General features: G+C 48.6%; 1 protein-coding gene across 4 annotated transcripts in view; it reads right to left on the reverse strand.

Moving 5' to 3' along the window:
* Nucleotides 1-14,277, reverse strand: part of KMT2E (lysine methyltransferase 2E (inactive)) — a 2,077,373-nt gene that overhangs the window by 59,287 nt on the left and 2,003,809 nt on the right. For all 4 annotated transcript variants that reach the window (XM_085654164.1, XM_085654162.1, XM_085654163.1 and 1 more), the window contains one exon: nt 421-518. In XM_085654164.1, the coding sequence (XP_085510290.1) occupies nt 421-518 (98 nt within the window). The remainder of the gene's footprint in view (nt 1-420; nt 519-14,277) is intronic.

The raw sequence follows: 14,277 nt of genomic DNA on the forward strand, positions 1-14,277 counted from the left end.
AGAATGGTAGGTGCTATACCCATCCAAGTGTTTCATAAGCCTTATGGTGCATTGTTTGTGAGATCTTTTACAAATTTGGTGTCCGGGTATCTTAAAACCATTGGTTATATCTAAATTCAACGGGAGCTCTACAAGCAATCAAGCTGCATCACCACGGCATGCAGAGTCCTCAACTCCTTTATAGCTAAAATGGTCAATTTACATCAAAAATGAATTCACAGAGATGGCGTTTCGTATTTTTAAACCTTTAAATTATTCTAAGAATGCCTCATCGTGTCAATACAAAATACTTTCATAGGAAGGTAATTTGGCAAAGTTCTTATGCTCCAAAGTTGACAGTTTATCTACTAACATCTTACACTGAACTCTGAATATCAGATGTGCAAGGTATTAAATATATTTTAAGTGTGCATATTTTACCTTGCTCGGTTTCCCATAATATTCAAATGATTTCAAAGAGTTATTTGGGGAAGGACATTCATTTACGTTCTCTGGCATTACATTTTCAGCCTCCGCATCTGCAGACCAAGACAATCAGAGAATTCTGAAATTCACAAATTGCTAGGGGAACAACAGCTGATGAAATCAAATAGTTCTTCTAAATTTCCTTTACAAGCTTTATATCACAATATCAATATTGCTGACCTTTTTAGCTAGGCCAATAAAAAAATATAACAGTTAGAATTAATTAATCTCAGAGTTAAAGAATTGCTACTATGAGCCAAAGTCTTTAAAAAGTTGTAAATCTTCACATGAACGAGTTACTTACCTTCGGTAACGATGCATCTGGTAGAGACACAGTCTAGCTGCAGATTCCTTAACTCAGAATATCCCCCCAGGCGTCAGACTGGATCCGGAAAAATCTTTTTCCCCAGCAGTACCTCTGCCCGCCAGGGGGGGCGGAGTCGCCCAGCTCCGCCCTGACGTCGTCCACGGAAGTGACGTCAATGGAGCCATATAGGTCCGCCCCCGCATGCCGACGTCAGTTTTCTTGTGGGAACCAAAAACTGTGAGAGTATGGGAACAGTGTGCGGAAAAAGAACAAAAATCTGTGAGACAAGAACAAGAGACCATAGAATGAGGAGAACCCTCACCATGTGAAAAGGGTACTCAACACTTGAAAGGACCATGTTGAAAGAGTACTCAATACTTAAAGGAATTGAAGGGAGCGAATAAAGCCCCCGTCACCAGAAACAGTCTCTCCCAAGCAATGAGCCACGCCCCTCCGAAGAGGCAATGGCATTGGAAATGAAGGGAAAGTCAAACGAAGGACAGTGCACAACCACAGAATGGATGCGCATGAAAGACAGCCCGGAACCACAGGAAGTAACTGTAAAGGACAACAAGACTAGAACAACATGTGTCATGGCGAGTGACAAAAAGTGAGTAACAACAGAGCACGTTCACCACGCTCCCCACAGTGACCTAAGAAGTGGAACATAGGCAAATAGAACCTCAACCCTATCGACTGCAGCATAAACCCCAAGGCAATGGAGGGGAAACAAGAGGGCCGAGGGAGGTTGGAAGAACATGGAATCTCCATGCCAGATAACCTGGGCAGAAGAGCACTGAAAGCATGTAACCTATCTACCCAAAACTAGAAAGGGTGGAGAGCCAATGCGCCAGAACAGAGCGACACATCCTGCCCCAGAGGCAGGTGAGCCAGAGTACCTCTTAAGGCCAAGGCCACCTGTAAGGAGGCCAGTGGGCAGAACCTCACCTGGAGATACCAAAGCCATACTCCATCGGAGGAGGGTCTGCGACAGAAAACCCACCAAGTTCCAAAGAGAAGGAAGCTGTCAATAATATTGACCAAAACACAGGGGGAGCAGCAAATGCCAGCACGGCTGACACCAGACCCATGAAGCTCCACAGGGGAGCAATCAAAAAGGGAAGGCAAAGGCACCACAATCCTGCAGAGGACAGGTGAGACCTCAGTCGTCCAAGCAGGAATAAAAGAAAGAAAGACACAGAACCAACAAGGTCAGTGCACAATGGAAGAACGTGTATAAACTTCTGCAACAAGAAGTTCAATTGAACACCAGATCCCATGGATCCGCAATAGACACAGTCCCAAAGGAGGGACAAGACTGTAGGTCAGCATCAGAGCAGACAAACTAAGCATACATCACAGAGGATGCCAAGAAAGGAAGGTGAGGGAACAACGTCACCATGCCTAGATATACAGAACCGTGGCTACCAGAAGCAACATGCATGTCGATGACAGGATACACACAAGGAGACAGTGTGTACCATGAGAACTACACCACACCTATGAAAAAGCCCAAAGACTGAGGCATCAGGTAGTGAAGCCGTCAACCGTACCCAGAGGTACCAATGGTGAAGGAAAAAACGGGAAAACCAGGAGGTACACAGAGAGGGAGAGGGAGAGGGAGAGGGAGAGATATATATAAATATATATATTTGGGGTAAAGACCCCCAATACCAGGCACGTGAAACCTAGGAAGCGTGCTCTCACACTGTGGAAAAGCTCACAATATGTATATATAAGCATATATATATATACACAGAGATATAGATATATACATATAGAGGCGCGTATATAAACAAAATTGAAAGCAAGGGGAAGAACTCGAAGTGCCCCAGGTAAAAGAGACTCCACAAGCGGCACAACAGCACCAGTGTGAAGCGGGTCACAACAATGTCGAGACACCGAAAAAGCGACAGCATCCTGTCAACGGGGAAGGAGCCCTGTCCTCCCGTGAGACAGTCGGGGACACCGACCACTCACTCATGAGGAAGGGTGAAAAATACACAGACACAAGTCTGACAGAAAAGAAAGCAATATCGCGTTTAGTGTTGACTGAGAACCCACAACCAGAGAAACACCTGGAGTGGAACATAGACCACTAGGCCACAGTGAGTCAGAAAACAGCAGCAGAGACCAGGAGCAGAAGCACCTAACCCTCAGCGTGGCAATCATCAAAGGGACTGGAGTCCCTGCCAGGGAAGTGCAGATGGAAATAGAAAACAAGGCAACGCATAACAGTGACTTAGCTGGCGGACATTCCACTGCCCATAGACAAAAAACCCCACTGGGCCCGAGCGATGAGAGAAGACGTAAACACTTCCCCACACCAGGAATGGACCAGAATAGAACGTAGCCAAGACAGAGGTGCAAGGAACACCGCTGGCACACTGTGACAGTGAACACATCTTGAGTGTATACAAACACAGATAAACCGTTCCGGAAAGAAACAGAACACCAGACCCCGAAGAGGCACGTGCCGAAACAACACCTCAGGAAGTGGGCCTCCACAGAGGCAGGAGAGATCTACGGACCAACCCGTAGAGGACAACCCAGAAGCCCCAGGAGAGAGTCACACCAAACCAGTGGGTCTCACCAGAGGGGACGTCCTACCACAGTAGGAAGAGCTGGGCAAATCAGGAGGCCCGCAGCAGAGACATAAAAGAATCATTCTACAGAAGACTCCACGGAAGCCTTCGAAACTTCCTGTGTCAGGGCTATACAATAGCCAACAAGTACCCCACATAGGGTATAGCACATCCCTACAAAATCAAGGAACACCTCTTGAGATGAGCTCTTAGGCAGAGGGCTCAAAAAGAAATGCAAAAACAGCTGGCCAGCTGTAGCAAAAGCAGGGCAAGACGGCGAAAAGCTGCACAGTCCACCTGGGTAATGATGTCTTGAACCCAGAGACGGAGCTTACAAACAAAGCAGTGACAAGACTGCAACCAAATGCAAAGTCCACACAAGGACTAGAACCCATGGAATTAATGGAAGCTCTGACATGAGACGTTGAACCGCCGAGTCAGCATGTCTGTCGAACAATGTGACCCCATCAAAGTGCAAATCCCTAAGACGCTCCTGGACATTGGCAGGGAAACAGCCATTGCGCAGTCAGGCATAGCGACGCAGAGCGACTGACCGGACAATAGCTCGACCCACCGACTCAGTGGTGGAATGATAAGCAATGCCAAGCTGAAGCCTACTTATCTGCACTGCTCTCGGAGTCCTGTGGGTGGGGTGGCACTCCAACCTTACGTCTTCCAAAGGGTTTCTTCGGGGTCCTCTGGGAAGGGTCCTTCTTCTCTAAAACTGCAACTATTACTTTTCCATTTACTTCTACTGGGCATGTGGCTGTGTTTCCACTCTGCACACGCCTCCGTGGGGCTTCTGGGTACTTAACTTGGATGGTTCCTGGTGTCCCCAGCTCATCTGAGTCTTCTGGTTTGAGACCCATTCTCCTTTGTAATTTGCATTCCACTTTCTTAGTATATGGTTAGGTCTCCCCCTGGAGACCAGTGTATATTAGTGCTACTTACCTGATTATTGCAAAAGTATTCTTGTGTATTGTGTTGATATTTCTCCATAGGTGATATACCAATGTGTTGGTGAGTATTGTGTAATAAATATAAGTCTTTTTCAATAAACACTATGTGGTTCTTTTTCATTTAACTTACACTGTTGATTAGAGTTGGTAAAACAAGCTGCTTTACACTCCTTCTCGATAAGCCTGAAGGCTGCTCTCCACACCTTCCACTTTGAGAGCTTTCTATGGCCATCAAAGACCACAAAAGTTACCATAAGGGTTGTCTGGATTAGTGCAAGGTGCCTCACTTGAATAAGTGTACACCATATATTAAACCAGCCTCCTACAACCCCTACGGCCAAATACAGTTTTCTTTGACAGCATCTGTTTGCAGATTCTTCTCTCAAGTTTATAAATTTGGCAACTCTAAAGTTCCAATTAGACAAAATAAGTATGATTTTGAAAGCGTCATTTCAATTAACATTGACATTTTAGCTAGTACTGTATGTGTCCTTCTTAACATGGCAGCAACCGTAACAAAAACAACAAAAATATGTCAGCCTAGATAAGAGGGCAGACATGATGCTAACACTTGTGTGTGTTTAAAACTTTCACCTTCTCTAATACAAAGTGATAAAAGAGTTTGCAAGCAACCGTACGATAAAATAGAGAAGTTAAAAAACTGGCTCTGCAACAGTGTTCATGGCACCTCATGAAAGAATGCGTCGTTCTCCAAGTCGCTGTTTTAAAAAAATTCTCTAAGTGGGACTCCAGAAAAGACTGCAGTAGTTGTTGCCGTAAAGTACAAGTTACTTAACTTCGGTAACGATGCATCTGGTATAGACGATTCTAGCCGCAGATTTCTTAATGTAAAATTATCCCCAGGCGTGAGACTGGACCCGGAAAAGTTTCTTGCCCAGCATCTCTGCGCGCTGGGGGTGGTACCTCGCGACTCCACCCCAACGTCCTCCACGGGCATGACGTCAGCGATGTCACATAAGCCCCACCCCGGCGTGCTGACGTCAGTTTGCTTCGGAGAACTTTTCCACGCCACAACGCGGAGCCATCACAACAAAACTGAGGAGAGCATGGGAACAGTGTGCGAAAAACAACTGTGCAAGCCAGGCGATAGCACCGGTGAGCACCAGAAGGCCACATCAGTAAAGCCACAGCAGGGAAAGCGTAAAGCACCCCTCGGTGGAACCACCATGCAAGCCAAGGCGATAGCCAGGCTGGAGGCATAAGCAGTGGAAAGCGCTGTAAGAGAGAGAGAGAGACTGCAACCACAGACCACACAGCAAAGGGCCACAAGCTCGGAACAGAGGAGCAACAGCAATCCACCCCCAGACTAAACAGTCAAGGAGGGCCAAAGCCTCTGAAAGGAGCAGGAGTGCCAAGGACAGGCAAAAGAACCCCCCAGCGTAGAAGACAGCAGGGGATCAGAAATTGTAACAACAAAGGAAAAAAGAGCAAAAGCAGGCCCCTACACTGGAGAGAACTCAGCTGGAGGAAAGCCCAACAGGACCCCCACAGAAGACAAGCCACCCAGAGAGAGGCAAGCGCAGAAAACCAAGCAGAGGGTCCTCGCAGAACGGGGAGGAAGGGCGGGTCGTGAAGGAATCTGCGGCTAGAATCGCCTCTACCAGATACATCGTTACCGAAGGTAAGTAACTTGTACATCTGATAGAGACTACTAGCCGCAGATTCCTTAACGTAGAATAGATACTCTATCCACAACCAGAAGGGAGGAGGGCCTGTGAGAGAGCCTTCCCACCAGGAGAGACCAGGGCCCAACTAGGGGACATGGCACAAGAACAAGAAGGAAAAGGCCAGGATATCCTAAGCCCAACCAAGGAAGAGCGCCCAACACCCCGCAGGGGCAGACAGCGCTCTAAAAGCCTCAAGGAACACAAGGGTTACCTCAAACCCAGTGAGAAGAGGTAGACCAGAGGCAGGGCCCACCGGAAGAAACCCATGCACAGAGAGAAAAAGGGCTGAATACACCTTGGCCGCAGGCAGCGGGTAAGGCCGGAACAGCTCCACAGCCAACAGCACAGGCGGAAGAAGAAAGCACCAGTGCGCAAAGCCTCAGCGGAACGAGAGTCAGGGGCGCAAGGGAACACATCAAGATCACAACGGTGGAGTAGAACAAGAAGCCCTGCACGGGCATGCGCTGCCAGCAACAGACAACACTACGGAACCGCGCACCCAGGACAAGGCAGATGCCCGCCGAAGGCAGAGGCCAGGGAGGGCCAGGACACACCCCAAGGGAGGGGCCGGGCCAGGAACACACACACACACACACACACACACACTGACCCACGAAGAAGTGAAGGAACCGGCAGAAGAGAAAGAGAGACAGAGGACGGGCCCAAGCCGGCCACCAGAACACATAGGCCAAGAAAGCCAAACCCTCTGGAGCAGCAGACAGAGGACCAAGCCAAAACACAGGGCAAAAGTGCGGGACCGCCACAACACGATTCTGCAGACAGCAGGCCAGACCGGCCGAGCGAATTAGCGACAAGGAGAAGGATGGATCCAGCGCAAGCTGCTCCAGGACAATTGGCAAGAAGATCGCACCTGCGACATACCGTGATGCCACGGAGAGCAAGGAGCCCTAAAAGGGTGACCACACCTCCCCAGCAGAAGACAGAGCTATGTAATAGCTACAAGTACCCCACATAGGGTAGGTTACATCCCAAGAACCATGGGAACACCTCTTTGGAAAATATTTCTGCAACAGAGGACAAAACAGAAGACCTGCAGAAAAAATCCGCAGACGGCTTACCAAGCAGCCAAAAAATAAGACACGGAAGGCCTAATCTCAGGCCCTACCGGGCTTACCAACAGCCAAAACCACAAGTCAAAAAAGGGCCGGACCAGCAGCCAACAGCATCAAGGGCCCAACAAAAGGACCCTAAGGCACATCAACCACACAAAACACACAGCCGGGGCTACTCGTTACAAGGTCCCAGGAAAACAACAGGAGAACACCTCCCAAAACACAGACCAACATCCAGGTCACTGAGGGGGAGGGGGAGGGGGAGGAGGAGGAGGAGGGCGAAGCCCCGCAAGAAACCTCTGAATGGCAGAATCCGCAGAGCGTGGAACAAAAGAGCGCCATCAAAGGGAAGGTCAACCAGCCGTTCTCTAACGTTCTCAGGGAATACACTATCCCGTAGCCAGGCATGGCGATGAAGGACCACCGAAGAAGCCATGGTACGACCAAGCACCTCCGAAACGTCCAGAGCCGAGCGAAGAATAAACGCCGCCAGCTCCCGGCCATCCAACACATGGTGCCGCAGATCTACACAGGCACCCTCCTGAGAAGCGGAAGACATAAGGGACTCCGCCGAATCCCATAAGCAAGAAGTGGCTCTAGCAACTACACAAAAAGTGTTAAGGGCCCGCAAAGCAGCACTGGAGGAGGCGAAGATATTGCGCCCCCAGGAATCTAACCAAAAGACAGACAATCGATGGACGGAATGCAGAACAAATCAAAACATTCACCCCCAGTCAAAAGATCTGGGTTAAATCCATCATTCTTTTGCTCACCATGCCACCCCAGTTTAGACCTGGCCATATGCAAATCAGTCTTGATCCTGTGCCTCATGGGAACAGTCCAGCCCGAACTGCCAAGCCAGGTCCTTCCTGGACTCGGAAACAAGCATCCTAGGACCGGTTTCGGGGTTTCACCCCTCTTCAGCCAGGATAGCTTGATTCCAGTGGCACAGTGAGCCCAGGACCCATGTCTGGGCATACCTGCCGCACTTAGGGCAAGAAAGCAAAAGACACACAATTGATGGATGGAATGCAGAACAAATCAAAACATTCAACCCCAGTCAAGAGATCTGGGTTAAATCCATCATTCTTTTGCTCACTATGCCACCCCAGTTTAGACCTGGCCATATGCAAATCAGTCTTGACCCTGAGCCTCATGGGAAAAGTCCAGCCCGAACTGCCAAACCAGGTCCTCCCTGGACCGGAAACAAGCATCCTAGGACCGGTTTCAGGGTTTCACCCCTGATAGCTTGATTACAGTGGCACAGTGAGCCCCGGACCCACGTCTGGGCATACCTGGCGCACTTAGGGCGAGAAAGCAAAAGACACACAATTGATGGACGGAATGCAGAACAAATCAAAACATTCACCCCCAGTCAAGAGATCTGGGTTAAATCCATAATTCTTTTGCTCACCATGCCACCCCAGTTTAGACCTGGCCATATGCAAATCAGTCTTAACCCTGTGCCTCATGGGAACAGTCCAGCCCGAACTGCCAAGCCAGGTCCTCCCTGGACGGGAAACAAGCATCCTAGGACCGGTTTCGGGGTTTCACCCCTCTTCAGCCAGGATAGTTTGAGTCCCGTGGTCTAACCAGCGGGCCTCCCGTGACGGGGGTGACAACACCAATAGCAGGGAGGGAAAGGCAGTCTGTAAAAGAGGGCCCCTGGTAGAAGGGTGGAGGGAAAGACAGACAGGATCATGCAGAGCAGGATGGTGGCGGTGCAGAAGTGGCTAGGGCACCGGGTCCCCCGTGGCAGGATGCCCCCAGGCCCCCAAAAGAGAATTGTAGAGCGAAGCCTCGAAGGGAAGAAGCAGCTCCCGACCACCAGAGCCCTGATGGAGAACCTCCAGCAGATAATCCGTGGGGAAATGGGCAGCTGGATCGCCAATGCGCAAGATTCCTGCAGCCGTGGAAACAGCGAAGGCAGCACACGCCTCCATAGGGCCCCGCGGCGGGGAAAGCAGTTCCTCCGTGGGCGACGGCAGCAAGCTAAGGCAGCCGTCCCCCAGCCCAACCGGAGGAAGGAAAGGCCAATCTCGGAAAGGGGGAGGGTGGACCGATGAATGGGGAACCTGAGGCGCCTCCGGAGAAGACTGCGGGCGCAGTGACAGCGAAGAGCCGTCCTTGGAAGACGCCAGGGAAAAAGCCACGACTTGGCGACCCGTCTCCGGAGAAGATGAAATAAACAGCTGCCGAACCTCTGGAGAAGAGGGGGCGTCCGAAAACGAATCAACGAGTCCGCCACCGGCGTCAGGTCAATGTCGACCAGCGCCGAAGGGGACGCTGGAACGACTTCGGGCAGAACGCGCGGCCTGGCAACCTCCCGCGACACCACAGGGACCCCCGCGGGGGCTGGCGGCGAGGGAGACGAGCCGTGGTCCGAAGGAGGGAACCCCGAAGGGCTGCACCCCGACGGCACCACACCCTCCGAACCTGGATCCGAACCTGTCGGCGCCGGAGCCGCCGGCGATGCCGCAGGAGTCCCCGCACGTGGCAAGGGATCCGCAGACGCCCCAGGAAGAGAAGAAGGAAGAGCCAAAGAGGCCTGGGGAACGGCGGATAGGGTGATGACGCATGGGGCTGCACCACCCGCGGAGAAACCACACCCCCAACAGGCGGGGGACCGGGCCTCGGGGACAAACTGCGACACTTACCAAGAGGTGAGCGACGCCCTTGCGGCCTGGGAGAAGGACGATGTCAGAAGCGGCGGTTCTTGAAGCCGTCCGCGGGGGACGGACGCCGCGACGCCGCTGACATGGACATGCGTGCCAAAAGGAGTTTCATCCAGCGCTCCCGCCGGGACTTCGGCTTCATTTGCTGACACGCCTCGCAGTCTGTCAGTTGAGTCGTGGTGCTCCCCCAAACACCACATACAGATGGGGTGAGGATTCGTCGCCGACATCTGGCACGCGCAAGACGAGCACGTCTTGAAGCCCAAAGGCATTCACACACTGTACCCAAGAAACGCTAAGTGTAAAAAGAAGGCCTGAAACAGGCCAGGAACACGATCCGGGTCCGTGTTGCACACGGAAAAGAAGAAAACTGACGTCAGCGCGCCGGGGTGGGGCTTAGGCGACCTCGCTGACATCAGGCCCGCGGAGGACGTCGGGCGGAGTCTCGAGGTACCGCCCCCGGCACGTTGAGATGCTGGGCAAGAAAGTTTTCCGGGTCCAGTCTCACACCTGGGGATAATTCTACGTTAAGGAATCTGTGGCTAGTAGTCTCTATCAGATACTGCCACTCTGCTTGTTAAGTAACCCTAATTTGTAAAGGAGTCTCTGTTCATTCAGGCGTAAATCAACATTAGACATGATGCAAACTATTTGGCTACATGTTGCTTTGTTGTAAGATTACTCTTATTAGAAAGGCCATAATCTACGAACAGCTAGAAGGTGAGGCAAAAATCCTTAGTTCTCTGAACATAAAATTTAGCACATCCTTTAATGTCCTGCGAGTGTAATACTCTTTCTGCTGCTATGCAGGGATTCAGATAATATGCAGGCAGAGAGATATTCTAATTTACTTCTTGTCCCGCCTCTAGAGCATAGCTTCCTGACGATCGTTTTAACTGGATAAATTGCATCCATTTACTGCTGGCATGAGGGATGTACTCTGTTTTCATTTTCTTTAAGCACTTCATGGAAGCACATAGTTTTCCTTACTATCTCCCCTTCAGCTCGTTCCCTCTCACACTAGTTCCCTGCACTTTTTCTAGAGGCTTCCCCCGCCTCAGCCCTTTTCGTATCACTCGTTAAAATAGATAAATTGCCTCGTCCTTCCTGGGCACCACTACCATTTGGTTGAATGTAGGTGTAAAGGGTGGGACTGCAGTTTTGGTTGTTCAAGGTAAGGAACTTTCTAGGAGGGTCTGCCCCTGATTACTGCTTCAAGAAAGCTGATGACACATGGGTAAAGATAAAGATACATTTTTTTATTGCACAATTAATTAAAATCATTGCAATTCTTACAAAGTTAAAAACGATTTCCATTCTCTGTAAAAAAATGAGTTCATATTAGAAGAAAGTTCATGACTGGTATGGCTAAAATTCATAGTAATAGTCTACAGGTAAAATAGATTTGATTTCCGACATGTATTTAACAAAACGGTAAGCCATCTGGGCAGAATCACCCTTCATACACTCTTCTAGGGCCTCTTGGCATGTCCGCATATTGAGGATGAGCCAGATTGGACGCAACTAAAACGTTTGCAAGGGTGCAATGTCCTACAAAGGTATAAAACGTGAATTAGGGACTCTTCCAGTTGCCGCAAAAACGGGATTGAGAGGGAGTATCTTCCTTATACCTATGGCCATATTTATACACCATCAGGGGGATTAGGCCAAAACGTAGTCTCATTAAATTATGTTTCACTGATGGCTTCATGGTGAATGACTCAGGTAAAGAGATCTCACCTAATTTGGATACCCCTACTTAGAGCTTGCATCATTGCTATCTGCTGTGAGAGCCATTACCCTGTACCAATGTGTCTGAGAAGCAGCCATAAAATTACACTACAAAAAGGACCAACCCAAACCAGTTCTAAAACCTTAAAAAAGTGGATCAATATCACCAGTCTGGAAAATTAGTATAAAATTGAGATCCAAAGCATCCCACTTGTGGAGTATCTGCAGAGTAATCGAATGACTGCTATTTGACCAGAACTGGTGCCTATACGGCAGGCAGTCTCCAAGAGATGAGGGGGCATCACATGAAATCAACACTTTCAGAGGGAGGAGCCAAAGGCCTGCCTAAAATCTACATCTATCTTGCTGCTGGTAGAAAGGAGGAGAATGCATTGGCATGAGGGTGCTGAGAATAGCCTGGAGGTGAAGTCAAGTATGTTCATGGCATGAGTAAAATCCGGGAGAAGCAGGCTACCAAAAGGGAGAGACCCAATTGTGAAGGGGTCTACCTGTGTCCCAGAGGAGTCCTTGCTTTGAACTGCACCAAGACTTTTAAGAGACAAGTATTATTGTTTTGTTCAGCATCCTACCATATGCCCAAAAGCCTGGTGCTTACACTGCCAACATGAGAGATTCCTCGTTGCCACTGATGCAGAAGCCTTAATAGGCCCAAATCACCCACACACTGATGACTGTCCCGGAAGTTGCACCAGCTATATTTAGCAGCCCTTCTTCACCGGGCCATGGGAGGCTGCTACTGCTGAAGAAGAGCGTCGCCATATGAGCCTGGAGCAATGATTCTGCTCAGTAGCTAAGGTCAGACTGAGATCACCATTGCACTCCTGTGGTTAGCAGAACCATCACTGCATGAGCCGGAACTCTGAAGAGGCCTGCCTGCACCAATGGAACTGCACCTACATAGAACAGGTAAAATGTGGAGTAACTAAGTTTAACAAGAGACCAAAAGGGGAGAAGAATTCCAGCATGAGCTTAAGACGTTTATCGGGTGAACTTGTATTGGGAAAACTAATCGAAGTGGCAGTGCGTCTAGAATGTAAGGTTCTTTTGAATGCCCTACCCCTGTGCCTTATCTGTGCATATGTCCATGATATACATCAGGGGCTTTAGACATTAGGGAACTCTGAAAGAGGGTAGGGTACCAAAACAGGTGTAGTGCCTTATTGAATATCTCAAACCCGATTAAAACCCTGTATCTGAGACCTTACTAAGCTGTGGAGTGCTTTATTTTGCTGTGATAATAAAGTGCTTTCTTTTAACTAAAAGATGGGCAGGGGGCTGGACAATATTTTATTCTTGCGATTGAGTTATGAGCTCTTGTCCGCCACACTACTTTCCTCAGAAGCTTTTGACTGCTTGCCCTCCTACCCGGGGAGACTAGTGTGGAAAGTGTGCACTTGGCCCAGTTTGCAGAGTCCCAGAAAAATGGGACACTCATAAAATACTTCAGCTACAACGTTTGGGTCCAGTAGACCCTGTCTGCTCTTTGGCCCCCCGAATGGGGTCTGACGCCTCCTTGCAGATTCATACCAATCAACCAATCCCTGCTCAATCTTTGGATAATTTGACATTTAAATCAGGATTGATAAAATTGGTAAACCTCTCTCTAACCTGCTAAAGGTGTCCTGGCTGTATTCACTTAACATTTGTTATAGGGCTTGAAACTAGTCTGGTAAATAGCTAGCAGGTGCGCCAAATCAGTCAAAAGTATGCATTCAATTCTCTTCACTTATCATAGAGACTATGGCCTCCTAGCAAACTCTTCAAATGTGTCCTATTTAAAAACAATTTCTACTGGGTTCTTCTGCCCCAAATATGCCACATTTGGAACAAAATTTCAAGCAACATTATCCTCCATCATCCTGCCAAACAGCAACATATTTCTCCGAGACATTTTCCTCCTACTCTCAATTCTGACAAACCCCAGAGTAAGAGCAAAAATTGATTACTTGACTTACTGGCAGCAATGGCACTGCAGCAAATTACCCGATGAGAAAATAAGTTACTTACCTGTATACTGTGCTTCTCCAGTATTGGTATCTTTCATAGATTCACATGCTTGAATCATTCCCCGTTGTCGAAGTGGGAGTCCCACGGTACATAAAAAGCAGTAAGTAATTACTCTAACATCAAAGTTAATAGAGAAAAAACATTCACTTTAACATCTCGTCCTAGCCATTAGGTATGGTCCAAACTTCAGTCAATCAGGCAACAGCACCCTCTAGAACTGTCTCCACAGAAGCTCCAGGCTCTCAGATTTTTTAGCACAAGTGTAGTAAAAACCTATGAATAAACCAGGGGAGTCTCTATGGGGGAGGAGGGTGTGTCGCATGTGAATCTATGAAAGATACCAATACTGGATAACCACAGTTTACAGGTGAGTAACTTATTTTCTTCTCCAGTAATGGGGTATCTTTCATGGATTCACATGCTTGAATCTGAATAGATAGCAGTTGTAATGTAAGTATGTATGTCTTTACACAATGTACAGAATCCTGTACATCACCAAGTGTATAGTGAATACCTATACCACGTATTCACATACGTATATCCATAACACATACACACACACACACGCACGCGCACACACACACACACAAAAATGCATCTACATACATTAGTATCTGACAATGCATATGCACAAAATAACAGTGACATCTACTATCATGACAACAATTGATTAACATAAAGGCAAGTGGGAAGAATAGAGGCTCACCTTTACTGCAAAAGATTACATAGCACCGCCTGTCCCACAGCTGTATCAGTATTACTTGCA

Source organism: Triturus cristatus, chromosome 4_1, assembly GCF_964204655.1.
Source record: "Triturus cristatus chromosome 4_1, aTriCri1.1, whole genome shotgun sequence".
Classification (NCBI taxonomy): domain Eukaryota; kingdom Metazoa; phylum Chordata; class Amphibia; order Caudata; family Salamandridae; genus Triturus; species Triturus cristatus.